This window comes from Perca flavescens, chromosome 17, assembly GCF_004354835.1.
Source record: "Perca flavescens isolate YP-PL-M2 chromosome 17, PFLA_1.0, whole genome shotgun sequence".
Classification (NCBI taxonomy): Eukaryota; Metazoa; Chordata; class Actinopteri; order Perciformes; family Percidae; genus Perca; species Perca flavescens.
The window spans coordinates 15,676,359-15,700,078 of NC_041347.1; the positions used below are offsets into that span (position 1 = coordinate 15,676,359).

A 23,720-nucleotide genomic window follows, 5' to 3' on the forward strand; every position below is an offset into this window, starting at 1 on the left:
TTTGAGTTGTTGTATTAAAAGAAAAACCTTAATCATTATTGTATTAATTTAGACACACTATACTATTTCAGATTGTAACCAATGACTAAGAGCCTAACGAAACCACTCTATCCCTTAACTCACTTGCCTCACTGCCTCATAAACATTTCACACTAATATGTGACACAGCATGGCATTGTTAAAACAGAATATCATTGCTTAAGGCAAGGTGACAGGGATAATAATCTACCATCCTTTATGTTTAAAATTCAAATCCCAGAGGTAAAGAGAGAAAGATGGCGGTGTCCTTGTTTTGAGTGCCCTCCCTACTCTATCAACTCGGTCCAGGGTAATCAGTCAAACAGCAAAGCGCAATATGTGACCACAGTTCATGTTTTACCATACAACAATGATTGATTACTGCTAAAAGGATATGGAAATGTGTAAAGGTTATGATATATAGACACCATTTTGATATGATTTCCATTCCCAATTGCCAGGATAATGATGTCATTTGTTTGTGGTTGTTCTTATATTTGATATTGTTCACTTTTTCAGCATGTAGTGCACACAAATACAACATTGCCTATCTCATCTGTGTACGTGTTTGCTGTGTGGATGTTAAGATTTTCTTAACTGTGTAAACACAGATTCATTTCCCTCTGTTTGCAGCTATTACTCATTTTGTAGGTGTTTTCTAACTCTAAACCTGATGGGAATACATTCTTTGTATAATATATTGCATTTGTATGAAAGGAGCATATGCTTCATACAGTACAACAGCGTTTACCCCAGAGCTCTGCTGTATGCAGTTAAGAGAGCGGGAAAGGTCACATAACTCAGGGGCAGTATAAGCGCTGCTCCATGTAATTTTTGATTAATCTCTACAACTCTCCGGGAAATGAAGTATAATATTTTTATTTTATCACCTGTAGTGTCTGAATATCCATATACCACACACCTCAAACATTTACGTTTTGAGGCAATTACAACATGTCATTTTGCCTCTGAATCAGTAATCAATTTATAATTCATTTATGAATGTTTGTCAGTGACATTTTAGCAATGTCTGTCTATATTCATTATTTTTCACTTCATATTTCACATTTGACATTCTGATCTGGAAGTTCTTGTTGGGTATGTTTTGACATTTGCACTGCTTGTTCAAGTTAATAGCTGACAATATTGGCAAAATAAATATTATTTGACACATATGAATAAACTGACAAAATGGAAATTTCACATTTTCAGCTATTTACATTACAAACAAGCCACAATGTATGTAGGAATGGGTGAACCTCTGATCAAATCTCACTTTTTATTCTCCAGTGATATTGTTTAGACTGCATACTGCACCAACACTCACTGCATTCTGTTTAGTGAACATACAGTGTGTGCCTGAGTTTATAATTCAGCCAGCAAGATCTTGTGCAACAATCTAATTATAATTATATTCAAGCGGGATCCGAGTATTTCTCAGCGGGCTCCATGCAGCTGACTGTGTGTGCATAACAGTCGGTATGATTAACAAGTTGTTGAGTCAGCACATACTGTAGTAAAGTGCTTCAAGACCACATACTTTCTAACCTACAGCAAGGTGCTAAAAAGTACAGCATAAATTACAGCAGATCGATTATCGGCGACTCTCGGCCAATTTACTTTAAAATTTCACTTAATTCTTTTAAAGGTAATCATTACCAAGACTTTTAGGCAATTTAAATTCAATAAAGTGTGTATTTAATACACATTTTCTGGCTCTGTATGCACAAGATGACATGTAAACATTTGCAGTAATAAAATATGATCATTCCCAGTGTTCCTACAACCTCTAATAGATTTATGGATGTGTTGGAATAATGGACATACTGTAGCTTGGATCAAATAGTACATAAAGCTGGTCTCCATTTAAATTATGTTTTAACACTACTGACTCATATAATTGGAATCATTACATTTTATTGTTTTATCGTGAGGGGTATAATAAATAGTTTTTCATTTTTTTGTTTGGGGATAAGGAGGTTTTAAGAGACAGAGATAATGCAGAGTTGCAGATGTAGTCACAATTTCACTACACTGGTTGTAAATGTATTTTTATTGTTGTAAATGAACCAAATATAGAAATAGGAATCACATGTAAAAACTGAAAAAAATGATAAGAGATGATTCACATAAGAACTCACAATTCAATACAAAACAACAGCTGTGGACTTGGTACAGTACAAGAAGATTTGAAATGATGAGAATAGTTTGCAGAGCTATACAGATAAATGCTTGCTTTTCTCTGTTATACATTCTCATAAAAAGCACTGAAGGTTGATATTTCTACATCTAATGAAGATACCTAAAGCTGCAGGAAATATGGCCAATGCTACAAGCAAAAGGGCAGCTCGTTAATCTAGTCACAGTGGGGAAGCAAACCAAATTTGAGAACTTAAATGTCTTTCACCAGGATAAGCATAAGAGATAGAATATGTCAAATCTTAAGGTCAGGCAAGTGCTTCATACGGATGCATTTTGATAAGAACAGTCATCTCAAAATTGATCCTGAAATTACTTATTGAAACTGACTAGCAAGACTATTATTTGCAAAGCTTCTCTAGGGCGAAAGCTTAGAGGGCGGGATATGAAGTATGAAGGAGTATGAAGAATAAACAACAGAGGACTCTAGACTGAGATCTAGAGTGTGGTGAGAATCCTACTGTGAGCAAACAATCAAGAAAAGTAAGGTGTAGCAGAAGCCAGTGACCTTTAAGAAAACATCTGTAATCTCGCTCTGTGTTTCTCTACTGGTGGGGCTTAAAAGTGGGTCAAAGAATTAAGCCACTGCTTTGGACACGTGCACATAAAAAGCAGCGCTTCATTTTTTATGGTAGTAAAACTACATGGAAAACAAAATTATGATAAGATGGAAGATGTCTCTTTGACTAATCAACTGACTTTCTTAGAGACACTGGTACTGAACATTTCCTGGACAGACAGTAGTAGCAGTCCAGTAACTTCAGTCCACTTCAGTCCAGCTTCTGAAAGGACAGCGTACAAGTTGGATCCCTGGCCAGCTGGAGGAATCCGGACTGTGAATGTAAATGGCAAACAGTCTCCTCTCCCTCGGCTACTACCACTGAATTGCCCTGGAGCAAGGCACTTAACCCCTTACTTATACTGTTGCATAGCAACCATCAGTACAAGACTGATTGCAGGGCAGCTCACTGGCGTGAATGTAGCTGTACAGTGAAGAGGATGTAGGTCAATGCAAAATAAAAAACATCATGCACAAGCTGTCAAAACATTCCTTGAGCAAATAAACATATGAATACAATGTTACTATGAAATGAGTCTCTTGCTGCCACTGTAGAAAGAGGAGGAGGTAATGAAGAAGTGAACTGTGAGATGATACCACACTTAATGTGGGTTGGGTCAGAAAACAATATTTAAAGGAGCAGTTCTACATTTTGGGAAACAGGCTTACATTTGTTAGCGTTCTTGCCGAGACTACATATGAATGATACCACTGATATGAAGCTAAAGCCTGCAGCTGGTTAGCTGGACGGTTCACTTACCGGAGGTTCCGCCGGTTGTCCCTCACCTTCCCCTTTCTTTGTGTTTACGTTCTAAACTCCAATCACTTCAAGAAAGAGCAACCAGAACCGCCGAGCTGGCAAGATAACGTTACATGCTGAAAATGGCAAGTTTTAAAGAAAATTTGGATCGTGCAACAAGTCAGACCTGCTAGGTTCCTTTGTGGAATGATTGTATAGATTTACAAAGAAAATGTTTAGGACTTATAACAGGGACGTTTTGGGACTTATTGGCGGGAATTTGCGATGGACAAAATACACAAGGCGATACACTGGCGATACACTGGTAAGAGCAAATTATGTTTAACCATGTAGGCCTATTCAGCCAATTTATATAGCTCACGTTATGTATTGTGTGAACAGTTAATTTAAAAATTGTATGTGGTGTTTTCTTTAGCAATGTGCAAATATTCCACCAAAACAAGTTCCGTCCTGAGACGTCTACGTCTATTTTGCGGAGGCAGCGTCTTTGCAACTGGAGAGCTTTGCGATCGGAGAGCTTTGCGACCGGAGCTTCTAGGAGACCTCCTATCTAGGAGTGTGGAGGGGCCATACCTTACTCCACAGTTCTTTGGAGCTAGGTCTGGCAATACAAGACTAGCTCAGTTTGGACTAAAAATGGGGAAACCACTAGCTGGCTCTGTCCAAAGGTAATAAAATCCACCTACCAGTAACTCTAAAGCTCACTTATCAACACATTATATTGCATTTCTTTATTTGCACAATGATTATACTTTGGGGAGTCTTGTGATGATAACTCCAGGAAGTTATATTGTGCCAACCCAAGAAATAGTCCGGCACATTACCCCAGGTAAAACAGTAAATAGTTGTTTTTACACTGGTTTTTGTGAAGATTAAACAAATGAGATATAATGTGTTTTGTTACCTCTGGATAGACTAGCTATTTTCTCCTGCTTGTAATCCTTATGCTAAGCTAAGATAACCAGCTGCTGGCTGTAACTTCATATTTATAGTACAGATAAGTGTGTGGTATCAATCTTCTCATCTATAGCACACTGCGAATTAATGCATTTCCTTTCGTTCGAGAAAGAGGCTGGGCGCTGCCACTTTTATGTTGATGTTGATGTTTTATAGGCTACATGCATGCGTCGTCTCAAAGTTAACATGCAGTGGACACTGGAGCTCTGAGGTTCATCTCTGGTTTTAAAACCCTCACTCACCATTATGGACTGTATGAATGTGTTGGATGGCCTTCTCTTTCAAGATGGAGACTTAAACACTGGCATATATTTATATACAAAGCTATTCCATCCTACCTTCTGACCTATATCTGTGTAAATAGTACCGGGTCTTACACAATCTTTTCCTTTTGTCTGTTCCAAAGGTTAGAACTAAACTGGGGAAAGAGGCGTTTAAGTTTACTGCTCCCTCTACCTGGAACAAATTACAGAAATCCATGAAACTTAATGAGCTGGTCTCAGTGGTCGCTTTTAAGAGGATGTTAAAGGTGCCGTAGGTAAGACTTATAAAAATAACTTTCTGTCATATTTGCTGAAACTGACCCTATTTTCCAGTAGAACTACATGAAGCAAGTCATTTAAAAAATAATCCAGATCCTCTGGCACCACCTACAGCCTGTGGTGCGATTTGTAAAAACCCACAGCTCCCTGTTCAGATGCACCAATCAGGGCCAGGTTGCATGTCTAACTGCATGTCAATCACTGCTTATGCACACACATTCATTCTCTCTTGTGGGGGGAGGGGCTAAGGAGACTGTTTGGGTCTTTAGCAGAAAGGGGGGAGGGACTGAGAAGTTGTTAATATTCAGATGGTTTTGGCTAAGTCCTGGATCTTCGCAATCCTACCTACAGCACCTTAAATTGACTTGGAGGCAGCCACATCTGGCTGTAGATGTTTTTGCCTGATTTAGGATTTAGTATTTAGGATTGTGGTTCACTTTGAAAAATGTGCTGATTTAGTTGCATACATTTTTTTTTTAATGTTTTTTTGTGTATTTTGTGTTTGTGTGGTTGTACTGCTGCCTGTCTTGGTGAGGACACTCTTGAAAAAGAGATTTTTAATCTAAATGAGTCTTTTCCTGGTTAAATAAAGGTGAAATAAAAAATTCTCAAAATGTCAAACTGTCTCCTTTGATCCAATGCAACCTTAAAAGATGGTATCCTACAGGATTACTAAAGTAAACTACGATAATGCTTGCTGGGTAGACTTAATGCATGAACTAACCATCAGTTAATTTAATAAGTGCGTTAAATATTTTGTGTGTCTCATTAAAAGTATTTTCTTATCCAGATCCACTGTATGGTCCAATTATTATAGCTATATATGACTGTCCAGTCACTTTAGTTTTTATATTTTTGTTCACCCCACAGGTACCATATAAAATATTTTCATTCATTGAGAGAGCTTCAGTTGTTTACACAAGATAATGACTCGACTTGGGGCTAATGAATATTTAGTTAAGCCTAATTTAATAATCAATAAGGCAGGCTGTATCCCCGCCCTCCTCCTGCCCCAGAGGTCCTTCTCCTCTGCAGCCGGGCACGCCCTCAGCGTCTGATCACATTACCTTAGCAACGTGTTTCCTCCTGTGGGCGCTTAGATTAGCTCAGCTGTCATATCCCTCAGAGAGAGAGAGAGAGAGAGAGAGAGAGAGAGACTTCTCACCTCTGAATAAGAAACTCTCCAACATGATGTTACAAGTCGCCGTCCCAGGGTGGACCACCTTTTCAACTTAATGGTGAGCATGCATCCTACCGCGCGGGCACACACGATGTAACCTTACAGTGTAATTGTCAGTCAGCAGAGGCGTGCTAGTACCGTGCTGCACGCACGCGGCGGCAGATGGTCCATGTACATATGTGCAGTGCTCCCTACTAGTCAGATTACCTTCCATAGTAAATCCTGGGCCTTGCAGAATGGGGGCAGCAAGATGCGTCGGCTGAGTTTAATGCTAAGCTGTTGTGTAGTGCAGACCCCTTGGCTGCAGGCCTGCTTCAGCTCTTTAATGTGCCGGCCAGTCTCTGTCAATTTCACCCTCATTCTAATTAACAGACAGGCCAGAGCAGGTGGACTCTCATACAGACTTGCCAGCTCAGACGATTGGGAAACTGCTTACTTGCTGTATAGTTTTTACTGACCCAATCTTGTACTATGCAGTAACACAAGAGGGAGAAAAACAAATTACCAGAACGTCACTACTGAATCACAATACCTGTACATACACATAACTGATGTGGTGGATAGGCTATAGGGCCTGACAGAATGAGACTGCCTCTTATACTGCCAAAGGGGATCAAAGGTGAAATCAAGCCCTGTATATATGACACAATCTATGATGCAAATAGGACTCAACAGTGAGACATGACCTACTTGTTATAAGAAATACATTTGTGTTCTTTATTTAGTGAGTGTAATCATGTGATTTGTAGCAGATATATTTTTGAAAATGAAATCAGGTGAAACAAGAAAGCATAGGGAGCAATATCTCCAACAAATGAATGCATTTTTTTTTTTTAACAGTTGTGATCATTGCAAATCATTAGACATTTGTAATTTAAAAGCTTGTCTGATGGCCTAAATTTTCCCAAATATTTTTAAAATCTGATGACAGAAAAAATAAAACCTAACGTTCTTGGCAGAGTTAATCACCAGAGACTTCAGGGCTCTCAGATACTGTGCTTATTATTTTTTTACTCTGACATAAACCAATATGTGCTGTAGCCCTTATGATTGCCTATACTATGTACTTTTGTATCTGGTGGTGGAACAAAATGCTATGCCATCTTTTAAATCATTATAACAACATTAGAAGCTGTGAAAAATGTTAAATTGAATAACATTTTGTTGTGTTTTTATTATTATGTAGCACTATTCTCACTTATGTATATTTATAATATCACATTTAGCAGGTGTTAGTTGGCTTTTCTCCATTTGTCTTGAGCTTCAGTTCATGTTCAAGCAAAGGAAATGCAAAAACACATCTTAATGAAAGAGGGATTGATTTCTCCCCCTTATGTGCACTAGAGCTTTTCAGGAGAAGGAGAAGGGGTAGGGGGTTTGGTGGAGGGTGTGTTTGCCTGATTGAAGTGAGCTGAACTGTTTTAAGTCGGGCAACAACAGCTGTTAACACCAAGGTGCAGCTTGCTAAGTGTTAGTGAACATTGAATGAAACTTTTAATTCATACATTGATTAATTCATTCATACAACCCACTACAGTAAAGAAAATCCTAAAGCAATTTTCTTTACCACTGGATAATGATTATGCGACCATACTGCATCACAGACCTGGAGTATTTCTTTTATGCGGGCCTCTTAAGGCTCTGTGTGGCTGCAATAGTATACTGTATACAGCAAGTCCCCGAAGCACTGCACAAGTGTTACAAACAAACAAAGACGCACAACCTTGCTTTATTGAGGTTCTCCTCCTGAGGACCAAATAAACAGGAAACACTGCAGTCTATACTACAGGGGGGGATAGTGACTGATGAAGGTTTTGCCTCAAACAAAAATGAGCAATTCATAGAGGTGAAGTCATGCTGGTGAAGCTGTGCTGCTGCTGGCTCTGGCCTAATTTAACCCATGGTTATAACTTCTTTGAGGTATTACGGTCTAGGAAACATCATACAGTTGCAGTTTGAAATGCTCCTTGGGGTTATAGAGAACAAAACAATGTATATTTGTGTAGGTGAAAGTACACGTTCACTTCAACATCCAATGCTCTAGTAAGCATTCTAAGATATAATTCAGAGTGATATCATTTTCTTTTTGCTATTACCCAGTAAATAAATGTTAGCGGTTCGCAAAACTTAAAGAGTTAAAATTGGGTTTTTCATTGGCTTCAATTACTGAGCATTTAGAGTGAGAAAATGTGGGGTTGGTTTTCAGAGTTGCAGGGCCCGGGTGCTCATCAGTGTCATAACTGATTAGTGGTGATGCAGATAGCTACCCAGGGAGCACAAGTGATCAGTCCAGCAGCGGCTGTGGCCAGCAGCCTGCTTGTATTTGGCTTATCAGTCCTCCAGTGGCTCCGCAGTGACATCAATGGCTCAGTGCTGTTTCAGTGGCATCCTGCTGGTGATAGAACATGAAAAAATAAACAGATTTTTATAGTTTAGAAGCTTAGCTGTAGGATATTTGAGAGTTATTATGTTTCACATGATCAAGTAATGATAATGTTTCTGGTCCATCATCACAAATCTTGGAGCTGAAGTGGTTTTGATTTGTAAATGTGTTCAGAAACCTCTGCATTCCAACATACTTAATGATGATGGCAGTTGACCTCTTTCTGCTCTAACCCACTCTGAAATGGGACATCTTCTACCAAATCCATCACCACAGTGTTGTCAGAAAAGGACTGTTTAACAGTGAGTGGACAGAGAAATGAGTTATGTGCCAGTTGATTTAAAGGCTGTGTTACTTTGAGATATTTTCAGGTGAAATAACTTTCCAAAAGATTGTTTGATTTGTCACAAAAAAAGGACTGGGCTTTTCGAATGAATTGACATGCTGGTGAGAAATGATGCTCCTTCTCTACCAAATTATTGCGGAGATAAAAAAAAAAGACTGGACATGGACTCTGTAATGGCAGTCCTCATACCACAGTCATCTGTAGTGATAATTGAAGAGAGATTTGCTTTCACTTTCTGATTTAATCATTTCAGCTGCTTCATTGAGGTGCAGAGATTTGTAAAGGGCTCTTTCTTGTTGATGTTCCTGAGGAATATATGACAGAAAGACAGAAGCTTTTATCAGTGTAGCAGGCTTACAACTTGAATTGCTAGTTTTTATTCTACTTTATTTTAATGAAGTCATCCTCTATCCCCAAGCAGGCAAACAAAAGTGCACTCGCAAATACAGCACAATAGCAAACACTAACAACATTCAGTCACTGCAGCTGTCAGGCTCTGAGAAGCTCTGAATCAAGAAAATCATAATGAGAAATTACCATACACAAGGAGCCTTGCACATTTATCTCAACAGTCTTTGGCCCGACTTACACCTGTGCGTCCTCATTCTTGCATAAGTGCCATTATACTGTAACTAGTTACACTCACTAGCCAACATCTTCCTCACTTTCTGTGCATCGCGCTGACTGCTTAATGAGCCAAACTTTTCTTCTTGTGTAGAAAAAACATTTTCTCATTAGATGGCAAGTTAGCAAATTTTTTCAGATGTGGCCTAGTTTATGATCCAACTGTATTCTCTGTGCTATGTCTGTATTTTTGATCAAATCTAGCCTACAGTGGTTCAATTATTCTCATTATCGATTATCAATACTGATCTTTTTCATGATGAATAGTAACATCGTTTAATCATAGGTTAGTGTAAAAATAGCCTTCACAACTTCCCAGGACCCAAATTGACATATTTCAGTCACTTGTTTTGTTCAAATAACAGTCCAAAATGGAACGATATTCAATTTACTATGATAGAAGACTAAGAAAATGAGCAAATATTAACATTTAAAACAATAAATTCGTTTTTGCTAAAAACAAAATGACTTAAGCAATTGATTGACTATCAAAAATGTAGCAAATTACTTTTTCTGTAAATCGCCTAATTAATTAATGGACCAATCATTGCATTAGTTTTTTTTTTTTCATTTTTTATTTTTGGTCATATGACAGACATGTGACACGTAGGCAGTTTGATGTGATAATTTGTTGTGTCCTCTCGGTGTCTCTCTGTCATCAGTCAAGCGAGGATTTACACAGCTCCCTTGATCCATTGCCCTCTGCACACCTGCGTGATTGGTGTCCTAAAATGTGGGTGGAACTGAGCTATAATGAAAACAGTGGCTGTGCGAGACGATTAGTTGACCCCCCTATGCTGCTTCTGACCCCCTGGCCCTTACTTGAACCCCTTCAGTTTGTGGCCCACAGTTTAATCCTGACTGATCAATACCTTAAGGCCTCCTAATATCCCAGAAAACCTTTTGGTCTGTTTATCTAAGTGGAGGCCAACAGTGTTGTAATGGTATGAATAAGTATTGAATGTATTTCAGATTAAATGCACAATTAAGAAGGATTATTGTGCTTTTGGGTCCAAACTGCATTCATCATGCAAACTGTAGAGTTGAAACAGCCTCTAAATATCTCACTTTGGGTTGTACTAAAATCAAATTGTATTAGAGATATGTATTGGGATCAGATGTATTGACTAGAATATAAACCACTAGACTTTGCATGTGTGTTGCTTCCTTGCTGCATATCTGTGAAAATTGGGGGGGAAAAGCAGTATTTCCTCCTGCAATTTATTTCCCCTGGCCACAGTGTTTCCTCTAACATCGATCCATTACTCTTGCTGCTTTTGACTTTGCCAGTTTGCTGTCACATGTGTGGTGATATAAGATGGTCTTTTTATCCCAGCTGTCTCTCTGCTCCAATTTTGGGTTGCAGATTTTGGTGAGACAGAATCACTGTCGTGCTGACCAACATCTTGTTATGGTTGGTAGATTAGGTGAAAGTAAGTGCATGGTATTATTATTATATATTATATATTTTATTATGCCGTATATTATTGACTTGTGGCAACTACTATAAAAGTTCAATATCTATCTGCAGTACCTTTTTGACCTCCTGCCTGAATGTATTTACTGGTGATGGGGGCAGAGCAACCAGCTATGAAAACAACACTGATACTGTATTCCCGTCTAAAGTTGATAAGGTGAACGTGCTAGCAAATGGTTGCTCATTTACATATCCAGCAGACATGGAGTAACATAAGCATTTATTTGTTGGTTCTCTATCATTGGCATTCTAACAAATGCAAGGTGTGTAAACAGGATCCAACTTATTGTAATGCTCACATTAAACCCTAGTCAGCTAATGTGCTGTTAAAGATTGTTTAGGTTGATTTTTTTTAACGTATAAATGAAGTAACTGTACCATTATGTTTATAACTTCATTGGGAAGGAGTTAAAAAAAATCATATATATTTTTCAATTTATATATTTACTTATATGTTTAGAAGGCAGTACTAGTTTAGACACACATAATTCCACACTAGCTTTGGACTTGATTATATTTTTTAGTATTGAATTTTTTAATGTATTGAATTGATTCTTGAAAATTAAGTTAGTTGTCCTTTTATTGCAGTGACATTGAGCTGTTTTGTCTCCATTACATGATATTTCTCCAGACAGACAGTTTTGAACAGAGCAGCTAGAAGTCTTTTGGTGGACGTCAAACTCACACAGATCAATCTAAGAGAAAGTTCTTTGAAATGTGGAACTTTTAATAAGAAATAAGAGATTCAACTCTATTGAAGGGATAATTCTTTTGTGGTTTCAAAGTCAGATAAAACATATAAGTTACTATTTTTGCATTTATTACATTTCAATCACAAAACTGAAGAAGTGAAAGAATAAAGAAATGCAGCAGGTCAATTTACAAGTTGTCTTGCTTTTTCCCTTTGATGTACAGTACAGAGCCTTACAATTTCATATACAGTTGTGTTATGTTCTGCTGATTAACTTGTACAGTACAAGATTGCAATGCTAAAAATGAGCCTACTGACATCGATGGTGGTCTCTGTTGCTCTGTAGAGCTAAAGGGATAATTCTCTGTAAAGGTTCATGACTACGCGGGACTCATTAGACATAGTGATTCATTGTTAATATAAATGATTGAATAGAGCGACTTTGAATAAAAGTTGAATCAAAGATGGATAAATAATCTACTCGTTCTATTTATTCCTTCGCTGCTGTGTATAATGAATATCCTGCTAAAACTACATACACAAACCATTACGCATTTTTCCCCCCTCTTTATTAGAATTTAATTATTTTGTTCTTCAGAAATCAGGTGTCAGCTTTCCGATTTGTTCACTGAAACACAATAGTCGACCTCATTTCGTGTAAATGAGTTCTTCTGGGTGCCCACGCAGCCCATGACAATACTTGCAATCTCGTTTACTTTCACTCCCCCTTTTATTGATATAGGTGTTCCATATTCATATTCAGCGATTTATTACTCATCACCATGCAGTTATTTTAATCAGCCCTTGTGAGCTGATCAGTTTTTCTCTTGTAGGGAGGCTTCTCCACTTTGTTGTTTTATCTCCAGCGCACGGATGAAAAGGGCCTGAGGGAAAAAGACAATGCTGTCTGCTTTAACTCATCTCACTGCGTGACACTGAGGTATCAGGCACCGGCAGGGAAGAGAGAATATTTTATCTGACATTGTCACTCTCTGTAGAAACCTCAGGGAAGCCGAGACTGCTGTGACACACTTGGTGGTCAGCAGCACTGCATATGACAGCACTGCTAGACTCATTGAAGCCACAAGTCTATGTGTTACAGTGAAACAAAGTGTTAATGATAGTTGTGTTTTTCATCAGGTTTTAAGCTGTAGAAATAACAGTGTTGTAGAAATCACCTTCATTTTGCAAGGCATTATTAACAATATTTGTTTTCCTCAGGTTATTATTCATGTGGACCTCTTGGAGTATGTGGAACAGCATCTCATGTAGTATGATACAACCCATTTGCATCATCCATTCTCCAGATGACACAATTTGAGTTTAAAAGTCCCATATTGATTTGCATTAAATAAAAAAAGAGAGGGGAAACATGGGGGCATCATTGTTTCACTTGATTGCCGTCTTTGTGGCCGTCCACATGATCCACTGCCAAACAGTTTGCAACAGACAAAATTCACTTGAATGGCACCCTAAACAACACGCAATCCAAATGAATTGGACCCTCATAGGAAACATCTGTAGGAGCGTTTCTGAGTGTTGGGATTCTCAAGGGGGAGAGGAATCAACTGGACACCCTGTCAACTTCCCACAGATATGCCCACTTCAGCTGCAACATGGAGACAAACTGCTGGTGTCTGCTGATGAAACACTGAGGTCATATGGCATCAGACTCCTCAATGTGTCAAAAGACAGCTTTGAGAGCTGTTCCACAAATGGACAGATAAAAGAGGAGTTTCTTTTCCCCCACAATATAAATGGAAGGGAGCATGTTGAGGCCAAGTGGCTCATCCCGGGTCATCATTACTTCATCGCTCTGCATGAGGGAGACACACAGCTGTGCAGGCTTGGCTTACGACTCAATGTGTCTGTTAAAACGCAACTTTGTCAGGGTTCTCCTCTGCTTCGACTTTGTTCCGGCAACGGTGTTTGTCAAACAGGCCTCTGGGATGGTGCATACCACTGTCTGTGCCACCGCCACTACTCTGGAAGGTTTTGTGAAAAGTCTGATGCTTGTTTGGATAACCCTTGTGAAAACAAAGGAGTCTGTTTGAGCAATGGATCCACAGATCCAAACCACAGAACATATACATGTCTGTGTCCTCCACATTTTACAGGTAAGGACAAAACCAACTGATTCCAATTGTTGAGCTCTCTTGTCTTCTTTGAATTAATTAATCAAAAACGTCATTCTCTACACTTCATAGATTTCTACCTCTCTTGTACAATGAAATTGCTCTAAATCAGATATTTGATGTGTTGAGTGACGTCTGCATGAAAGAACTCTTATCTCCCCGGAGAAACCCATCATTTGTATATTTTGTATAATCTGATTTATGCATTTGGATTTTACTCTGTTTCATTGAGAGTAACTAAATAATATAGAAATAACTTAAAATTATGCAAGCCACTTTCTTAATTATATATTTATTGGACACATCAAGTTAATGTTATAAATAGCACACGCTATAGCTTTTATGCATGCCCATGAACTTCATGACCCAGACACATCTTTTTATCTCTGTGTGTTTCTGTTTTGTAGTCAACTGACTTGCCATTTGTTTTAGGGGTAAACTGCTCTGAAGTCGTCGGAAAAGAAAACTGTGACAGAATTTGTGAAAATGGGACATGCGTTCAATGGTCGCCTGCCTCCTTCAAATGCATGTGTGACACTGGATTCTCTGGTAAGCAGGTCTTATTCAGCTGGTTGTTTGTATATTGGAGATGGACAATGAAAACACAATCTTTAAATGCAATCATGTGGCTTTTATCCCTGACAGGTGAATCATAGATATCCAATCAGTTTTTAATATTGCTATTTACAAAAGGCAGTGGGAGAGATTTAGCTGCATCCCGGTTCCATATGCACAACCATGCCATTTGCCTCGAAGGGGCAACTATCTTTTGAAAAGGTCAAAGCTGAAAACTACAAACACCATACATTTTCAAAAGATCAGCACTTCCTTATGGGATTTAAACCTGATCCCACTTGATGTTATATATGTCATCATAATATATGAAGCGGCCACTTCAAATCAAATACCTCATGTTACGACCTATGACATGCGCTTGTAAAAAGCCAGTGCTAAACTGCTGGCTAACTGAGCGTGTCGCAGTTGATAAAACAAAGGTTTACAGCAATCTCTTAAAATGTAATTTATTGCATATTGTTCCTGCTCAGCATATTAAAGGTGCAATATGTAATACTGACAGCTAGTGTTTAAAATAGTTACTGCAGTACAAATTCAAAATACTGGAGAGAGTCGTCTCCCCCGCCCCCTCCTCCCCAGACTCAAAGTTCACGGAGGTTGCCAGTCTGAGACCGCAGCATCCACAACGATGTTGCTAGACGCTTGTCTCACATAGCCAGACATTACTTCACAGCACAGCAGAGTAGCTAACGTTAGATGCCGGCCATATTGAAAGTACTAAAAGCCTGTGCTCACGCGGAGCTCTGTACCCAACTGACAGACACACTTTTTCGGCTTAGAATTACATAGGAACCGCCAAAAAACCCACAACCAGGCCGTCCTCTCCACACACCAGACAGGCACACTTCCTTGGCTTAGAATTACAATTGGAACCACTAAAAATACCACTACCTTGCCGACTGAACACACTTCATTGGCTCAGAATTATGGCAACAATCGATAAACACACTGCAAACTCACAGTCCTCTCTTCCCGATTTACAGCCCCCCTCTCGTGGCTTAAACCATTGTCAGCTCTGGCCGCTGAACTACACGTTGTAAACCGCCATGGGCTGCTTGCCTGGTCTTCCGGTAACGATAGCAGTTAGCAGGGTTATCATGGCAGCATTAGCCAGGACTAGCCATGACCGGTCGGGATGACTTTACTGGCTGTGTCTCAATTGTTTTTGCGAGGTCGGGTAGAATCTTTCTCCGTTTATCCCGTTTGTTCGTTTGCTGCTTTCATGGCTGTACTAACGTTACAGCTGTAGCGCGCTGGGTTTAAGTTTTTACAGGTATATCTGGCAACCCGGCCTGCCTGTCAAACTGGGAAGTTGATAACAACACAGGCCAAAACACAAACAAAAATATCGTCATGGAACGGAAATTTCAAAAGGAGAAAATACTGGCATTAGCATTGTTGTCAGAAAATATAGTATTTCAACTTAGCATGTTTCCTTAATATTTGATGATGCATTGGGGTCATTTTTAGATTTATTACAGTAAATATATTACATATTGGACCTTTAAATCTGAACTTTGATACTGGTCAACGTCTGTGAGTCTGCTAGAAAAGTATGGCATGGCTAAAAAAAAATTTTCATTATTTAATGTAGCCTGGTCTAAGAAGATGGAGCAGATCCAAAATGGAATATATGGTAGTGTTCAACATTGGATTTCTATTCTTTCTCAATTCTACTAAATTCCGTATAGATCAGTTTGTCATGGTCATGGTTTTGGTGGTCTCAGCTTTAGCAATGTCATGGCGACAGGGATGCTCATGCTTATCTCCATGAGTAGTTTACAAAAAGGAAACAATTGTAACATTTTCATTAGCAGCCAAATTCCGACGCTTGCCATGTGATTTTCTGGAGGTTGTGCGAGTGTTGGGTGGCACTTGTGATCTGGTGAGGTTGTTTATGAGACATTACCACTTCACCCATGATTTAGGTAATGAGCCTCATTTGCTCCAGTAGGTTAATGGGTAACACACACAAGTGGGTTACAAGACCTGGATACTCCTTCGGTTGGCCTGGATATCACTGTCTGCTGTGAAAACAAGCCTGCATTGAACTTTCTGGAGTAAAAACTCCAGGTGGCTCTTCACATTGATTCATTGTTTTGTTTGGAGCACAATTTGTCCTGGCAGCATTCTTGAAGTGTCACAGCTTTGCCTTTTCGAGTCCAGCCCATGCTTTCAGCTTATTATTTAGGAGAAGTGGTTTCAAGGTTACTCCAGTGCTGTCTGACATCTGTTTTTAGGTCTATACAGAAGAAGAAAGTACAGTACAGGGGGTGAAGTGTAGTATAAGATGTTTCATGGAGCAACTCTGAACTAAATTTTACATTTAAAAGAAAAGATTACAAGATAATTCTCAGAATCTTTAAAAGGGAACAATAGCGCTTTGCCTTCATCCTCTTGTATGTAGTGAAAATCAAATGCATGCTGCTGAATTAAATGCTGGCTGTTTATAATCAGATAAAGCACATGTTTTAACAAATAGTCTATTTTTTATGATTATCAAGGCAACATTGAAATACAAGATTGTATGTCAGAGTAATTTAATATGTTATTAAGTCTCTGAAATTTTACATTTTTCCCTTGGAATATTACAACTCCTCATCTATTGGATTTCGTCTTCCATGGCCCAAAATTCTAAACCCATGGAAGAGGAAATCCAATTTGTGTATGTTTTAGGGCCTAAAACATACAAAGAATAGTTTTAGCATTGTTTAGCCTTGTTTTATTGATAAAATGTGAAGACTTTTAAAGACCAGTCAATGATAACTTAAAATACCTTTTTAAAAAGGAGAAAGTGGAATTTGCAATACATATATGATGTAACAGGACATTTGTGGTTAAATCAAACAAAACCAGTGGCATTGTAAAAATGTCTGCCTTTGTCTGATTTTAAATGGATAATTCATATAATTCACACCACAAACAAATTGGTGAGTTACACGCAACCTCTGCCTTTGCAGCTTTTATCTGATTTGCTTTAATTGCCGCTGCTCTCTCAAGTAAGCAGACTCCACTGGGTGCTTTCGCTTAGTCATGGTGTCCTGCTGTCCCAACAGCTTCTTGGGAGTTCTGTGGAGCTTGTGCTTCGTCTACCTCCCTGCTGCTGTTGCCTCATTAATCAACTGGAAGTTAGTGGCTGCTCCAGCGCTGGCTGCCCTCATAGGCCAAAGTCTATGCGCACAGAATAATGAGCCAAACTCGTGGGACGTTTCAAATGAGATTTTCTTTTGATTTGACTCTCCTTTGCACTTCCTCTAGGGTATTTGTTACAAGTTATTACCATCTTTATAGGGCCATTTCCATTTGGTGTTAATTGTTTTTGCAGTCTTGTTGGTAGTAATGTCAAAATTTTAAAGTTTAATTTGGACTCTAAATACATTCATTATCCTTGTTAAACTATTTTAATTAAATACTGACACAATGTTGTGTCTTTATGTACATTAGATTGCTACACTTTATAATCACTGCAATAATAAGGGTGTTTAAAATAAACAGATCTGTGGTAGACGTAGACATAAATGCCAGCACAAATACAAATGATCTGTGATGGGTGGGCGTGTTCCTAAACATATCGTAATTTGTATTTGTGCAACTTTTAGTGGACCAGTAATGAAAACTCAATTTCTAGTGGAAAATGAGTTGAGGAAGAAACAAGCCCAGAAGTTGTACACAGTAAGATTGATGCCCACAGAGGAGGCTATGAGGAGCCTCTGGGACATGAGCACTAGTATCAGCAGGGGGATTAACGAAAATATTCAAAGAAAGAGTCACTGGAAAGATAAATGTGTAGGCAGCTTGTGAAGAACACAAAAGTGAAAACCCTCACCAGGGAATAACATCAAATTTTATTCACCTTGAACCTGCAGGGAATTCAGTCTAATTTTATCCGTTGCATACAATGTCACTATGGCGTTACCCTGTCTCTGGTTATGCTGCTGGTGGTGAAAGGGTTGTGGTCCTACAGTATTTAGAAAGCTACTGGCTACAGCTTAGTTCATAAGTACTTTATCTCAGAAGATGCTTATGAAACGGGCTGCAGCACTTACTACTTAGTTTACAGTTCAGTGAAAATCCACCATGAAAATCATTTATATATTATTATGATGACTTTCCCTTTATTACTGCACTTGGTACTGAGGTATCAACTTATTTGTTTTGTTTTCAGGCTCGGGATATTACAATTTCCAAGTTGCTAACTCTTCTGTTGTGGGTCTGCAAACTAATTCAGTTCATATTGTAAATGGTCATTACAGACCACAGTGTTGCATATTACAGCACAGAATGCTAAAAATTAAGTAAAAGTGTAAATGATTATAGAAATAATAATAATAATAATGTAGTGGGAGCAGCAGTTTTATTTCATTATTTATCTGGAAAGCCCTTTGTGTTAAGCTTGAAAAGTGCTATACAGTGTAGACAAAATTAATATTATTAATAATAATGGCTGCATCATTTTGTAATTTTAGATATATAGATATACAGTATAGATTGACTGAAACATTCTGTGCTCTGTACTGCAATCACAAACATTTAATAATACAGTAAGAATTAATAATTAATATAACTATGCACTCTTGGAGTACCTAGTCTGTTGCGCATCTTGAGACATGATACAGTATGATGTAAAAGGCTCACTACAGCATATGCTCATACAGGCAAGTTTATAGCAACTTAAAAGCACAGAGGCAATTTAAACTGTACATTTAATGTATTAGAACAATATAAAAACACTAACTATACTAACAAACTATATCTGTTAAAATAGAATGAGGTGAACGATAGAACATCACATAAAATATAATACCGGTACAGTTGACAAAAATAATAGCATATAATGGAATTGCACATTTCTTTATTATGTTGCGTGTTGTGTTAGCAGTGTTTACATTACCATCAAATAACTGGCGTTCCTGATTATTGTGTTGACCCAAATGCTCATTTATATTAATGCTACTGTAGACCTGACTTCACAGAATGGCAGCTGCACCTCTTGTGTTGCACAAGCACAAACTTTAATACACACACTCACAGCATGAAACACAACACCCTGAAATGGAGGCAATTTTCCATCTCAAGCACTGAGCAGGAAAAACACAAGGGCACACACAACTCCCTGTTTATAGCTTATAGAGAAAACTATGATTTTTTTGGTGAACCAAACCTAATGATTTATTTTGTTAGCTGTTCAGAACATTTGCCATGCTCTTCACTATAAATCTGGTTTCCCTCAAGTGAATTGGGTAAAAATGGCATTTCTATTATAATAACTTTTCTGGCCCAACAAGTACAGTACCAAGTACTAAAGAACTTAGAGGCAACTATAGTTAGATACTCGTTTGCGTATATTGACGTAAACGTTGTTTCCATGTGCTGGATAACATATTGTTGGCTTTGCTTATGTTCTAGTTGTTCCATGGGCAATTAGGTTCAGCTCTACAGTATATCATCATCAGGATTCTGACAGCAATGATGGTATTTACAGTTGGTCTGGTCTTTAGAAGAAATGGTCTTGCCTCCATACTCTAAACGTCTGCTGGGCAACACCAGTTGACAGGCTTTTACACGTTATAGTTTCTAGACTTAATTACATCCTTACAATCTGAATAAAAGTGTTGCCATTTTGTGTATATTTTGCAGGCCCACCTTGTGAGAAAAGGAAAGCCCCCTGTGATCCAAATCCATGCAGAAATGGCGGCACATGTGAGGAGAGCTCCGAGGGATTTGTTTGTCATTGTCCAGAAAGATTCGGGGGTGTCTACTGTGACTCCCGAGTTGTCTTCGATTGCATGTCATACGCATGTCAAGAGGAACAAATTTGCATTGCAGGGGTGCGTGTGAGGATTTAATTTCCCTTATTTGTGTTATCTTAGTGGGAGATAAACAAGAAATGGCACATGAAAATTAATATAGTGTCTTGAAATGAGATCAAATGGCTTCATTCTGAAGGCTGCAACAGCATTAATATTTCCTCCTGAAGATGACCTAAGGGAAAGAGTGTTTGCTTCCTCTAGCATTTTGATTGAATGACCCAGCGCATGTTTAACTGCTAGTTTGAAATGTCTCTCATCAAAAGCTTTTTGTAATTAGATGCCTGCTGCAATTTTCACCTTTCACTGAAAATGCTATTGCGGTCATACATTTTGCAACGGCAGTGGTGTTTCTAATGTTCTTGAGGATACACTAGAGAAAATACAGTAAGGTCTAATTGTCTTTCCCTGACCTTTGTTTTGTTCATTACAGTTTGCCAAGTGCACTGCACATTTTCCCAGCCCAACTAAGAATACCAGAGTAGAGCAGACTAAATTAAATACATTTTTATTTTAAATAAAAGAATTACAACACCATTAGAATTTATTAGCCTCTCATGGTGTCTAAAACTCATATGAAAACATATATCCAATTATTGCCTACTTAGATTTGATTTAAATATAATTGAAGAGATTCACAATAATCAGATCAATGTCAATGAAGTTTTTCACTACAGTAACTTACTTTTGTATTGATAATTTGTATACAGTTAGTGATCTTATTGTGTAATCTAACCCTGTTTTCCCAAGCTGAGATGTGACCTGTTTTGTTTGGCCTCTGTATGCAGGCCTCTGAATGTGTCTGTGCCGATGGTAGTATTGTCCCAGCATGCAGGAGGCAGCCGAACCCATGCAGCCCATCACCATGTCTCAACAATGCAACCTGTGTGTCCAGGGGAAATGATTATGTCTGCAGGTGAAACACATACAGGGATCTAGTAGAGGCAGATCTCACATACAGTACAGTATAGTCCTATTTCTAGATGACTGCAATGTCTTGTGATTATGTCTCCCACTGAGAGTGAATAGAAAAGCCTCCTTTGTTATTTTTCTCCCTTTTTAAATGTGATTAGGATTTACTTATTTCACTTAAAAGCTCTAGGAGTAATACTGTACATACTGGTCTGGCAGACCTCAAGACCCATTGTTGGGTGGTGATATTCTATATTTTTCTTTTTGTCAATTAATCCCATGTTAGTTCAAAAACCAACAATGAATTGATCCTACTTACAGTACATTGGTAGTTTAGTTTTTTTGTTTTTTTACATAGAAAGTGAAAAATATAATGCCACCACCATCATTTAAATAAAAAAATGCCATTGGTCTACTCGATTCAAAAAATAGTTTTCAACAAAGCATTGTCAATCACCCGGTATTGTACTGGCTCCACTTTCAACCACTTTAAACCAGTACAAGTGAAAGGCAACCAGACTTTTAATTTAATCTTAGAACAATGTGCTTCTCACTGGATACAGACTTCTACTACATTACAGCCTGCCTTTGATGCTCTCTAGATACTTATCATTCCTCCTAAACTACTGCTAGTGCGTATACTGCTAGTTGTCCATATGTAAACTCTAAACTGAAGTAGTACAGTCATAAAAACAACTTGAAATATGGCTGTATAAACAAACCAATTTGAAACAGACAAGTTAGAAATGTTTTTTGGTGACTCACTATTGGGATTTATATCAAATGTTTTCAGGTCTGCTGCACTGATGAAAAAGGAAATTAATGTTTATTAGGCTCTGCTTTTGAGGTCTCCATATCTTTTAGATTCTTATACTGTACCAGATCACAAGATTAGTTTTCATACATTCTGACCTTGGCTCCAAGGCTCTATATTATAAATGTGACAATTTAGTTTTTCTCATTATGACGGCTATAAAAGAAGAAAAGAAAATTTAGATTCAATCTGCATACAGTATATGAAAATTACAAGGGAAATTAAACAAGTGAATGGTGTTTTTTGCCATATTAGGCAGTACAATCAGCGAAATAAGGAGTTGGATTGTTGCGGTTGAAATAGGAAAGTATAATCCGTGATTTATAATGGACCTTAATTTGTCCTGATATGCTTAATCCACCCATCTGGCAATCCAGGTCATAAAAACTGGAAAAATAATTTGCAGACACTATCTCACCCACATCCGTATCACGAACAGGTCATGTAGAAAACCAAATTATAACCCCATGTATCTTATAAAAGAAAAGAAAATATGGCTTGTTAGTGCTCAAGGCTTTGGGTGAATTGATTCTGATGACACTGACCTCCTCTTAACAGATGTCTGAGAGGGTTTTCCGGGAAGAATTGTGAAGAAATAATTGACTACTGCAGGCTGCTCAATATCAACTGCCTGAATGAGGGATTGTGCTTGAGTGTAATTGGCGGATATCAGGTAAGTGATTCAAAGTTTCAGTCTAAATGAAATACTCTGAATCCCACAAAATACATCTCATGCTGCACCTTAATTACTGTATGAACATAAAGTGACCACATTCATAAGCAGGATGTGATACATACAATCAATCTTTTGTTTCAGTTGTGAAACATATTTTAAAATCATTATGGGTGTATTTTTATTTACATATGTTATTGACTGATTTTACTGACAAATGCCTTTGACTGGCAGCTATTTTTTTCTTCCTTTGAATACATAAATATTTAAACCTAAGAGTTCAAATATATAGAAGTGTTCTACTGAACACCTCTAGTTTTTAACATAAAATAGGCTTAGTGCATAAGAAAACTATTATCATTAGTTGAAATAAAAAAAACAAGGAGAATAACGGAAACATCACTGATAGAATATTTCTACAGCAGTAATCCAATTCTTACCCATTAATCACTGTGACTATGTGGAAGCTTTGCTCAGGTTCTGGTGTAATTTGCCTCTATTGTTCAGTCTCCTCTAACATCTATATATTTTTTTACCACACCTGTGACTGCTCCATAATGCCCCATAATTCCTATTCATTCTCCATCAGTCGTGTTCCATTAGGTCACTGAGATTGTTCTTAATCTAAAATCCATTTGTGTTGGTACGCCTTCTACCGGGGTCATACATAATCAAAATTGTTGCTCACTGCAAATGGGCCATATTTATAATTTTGATGTGGTTTCCTTTGGACTATGAAAAACCATTGGGTTAAAAGTAGCCTGCTCATTTTATTTCCTTTGTCATGGAGATGCTCTTGACAAAACTAGATGGCTCATCAATTTGACCCATTTTATCATTTTGTGATGCTGAAACTGTAATCCATGCATTTGTGTCTTCCCGACTTGATTAAAGCAACACTAGAGAACTTTTCCCGCTTCGGTGCCCCTACAGGTTGTCTCATTGGAACTACAGCTCGCGCTACCCAATCTGGCAAACTTGCATAATGTAATGTAATGGACAGTTCCACTTCCAACATGTAATTAAAGTTATGCAATGTCTTTTTTCTGGTCTTCCAAATTGTGACA

At 38.1% G+C, this 23,720-nt stretch overlaps 1 protein-coding gene across 2 annotated transcripts in view; it reads left to right on the forward strand.

Moving 5' to 3' along the window:
• The first annotated feature begins 6,136 nt into the window (after window positions 1–6,136).
• The window catches only part of eys (eyes shut homolog), a 174,358-nt gene continuing 156,774 nt past the window's right edge, over window positions 6,137–23,720 (forward strand). For both annotated transcript variants that reach the window (XM_028603256.1, XM_028603257.1), the window contains exons 1-6: window positions 6,137–6,273; window positions 12,958–13,853; window positions 14,304–14,420; window positions 20,085–20,275; window positions 21,043–21,170; window positions 22,539–22,653. In XM_028603256.1, the coding sequence (XP_028459057.1) occupies window positions 13,109–13,853; window positions 14,304–14,420; window positions 20,085–20,275; window positions 21,043–21,170; window positions 22,539–22,653 (1,296 nt within the window). In that variant the 5' untranslated portion in view covers window positions 6,137–6,273; window positions 12,958–13,108. The remainder of the gene's footprint in view (window positions 6,274–12,957; window positions 13,854–14,303; window positions 14,421–20,084; window positions 20,276–21,042; window positions 21,171–22,538; window positions 22,654–23,720) is intronic.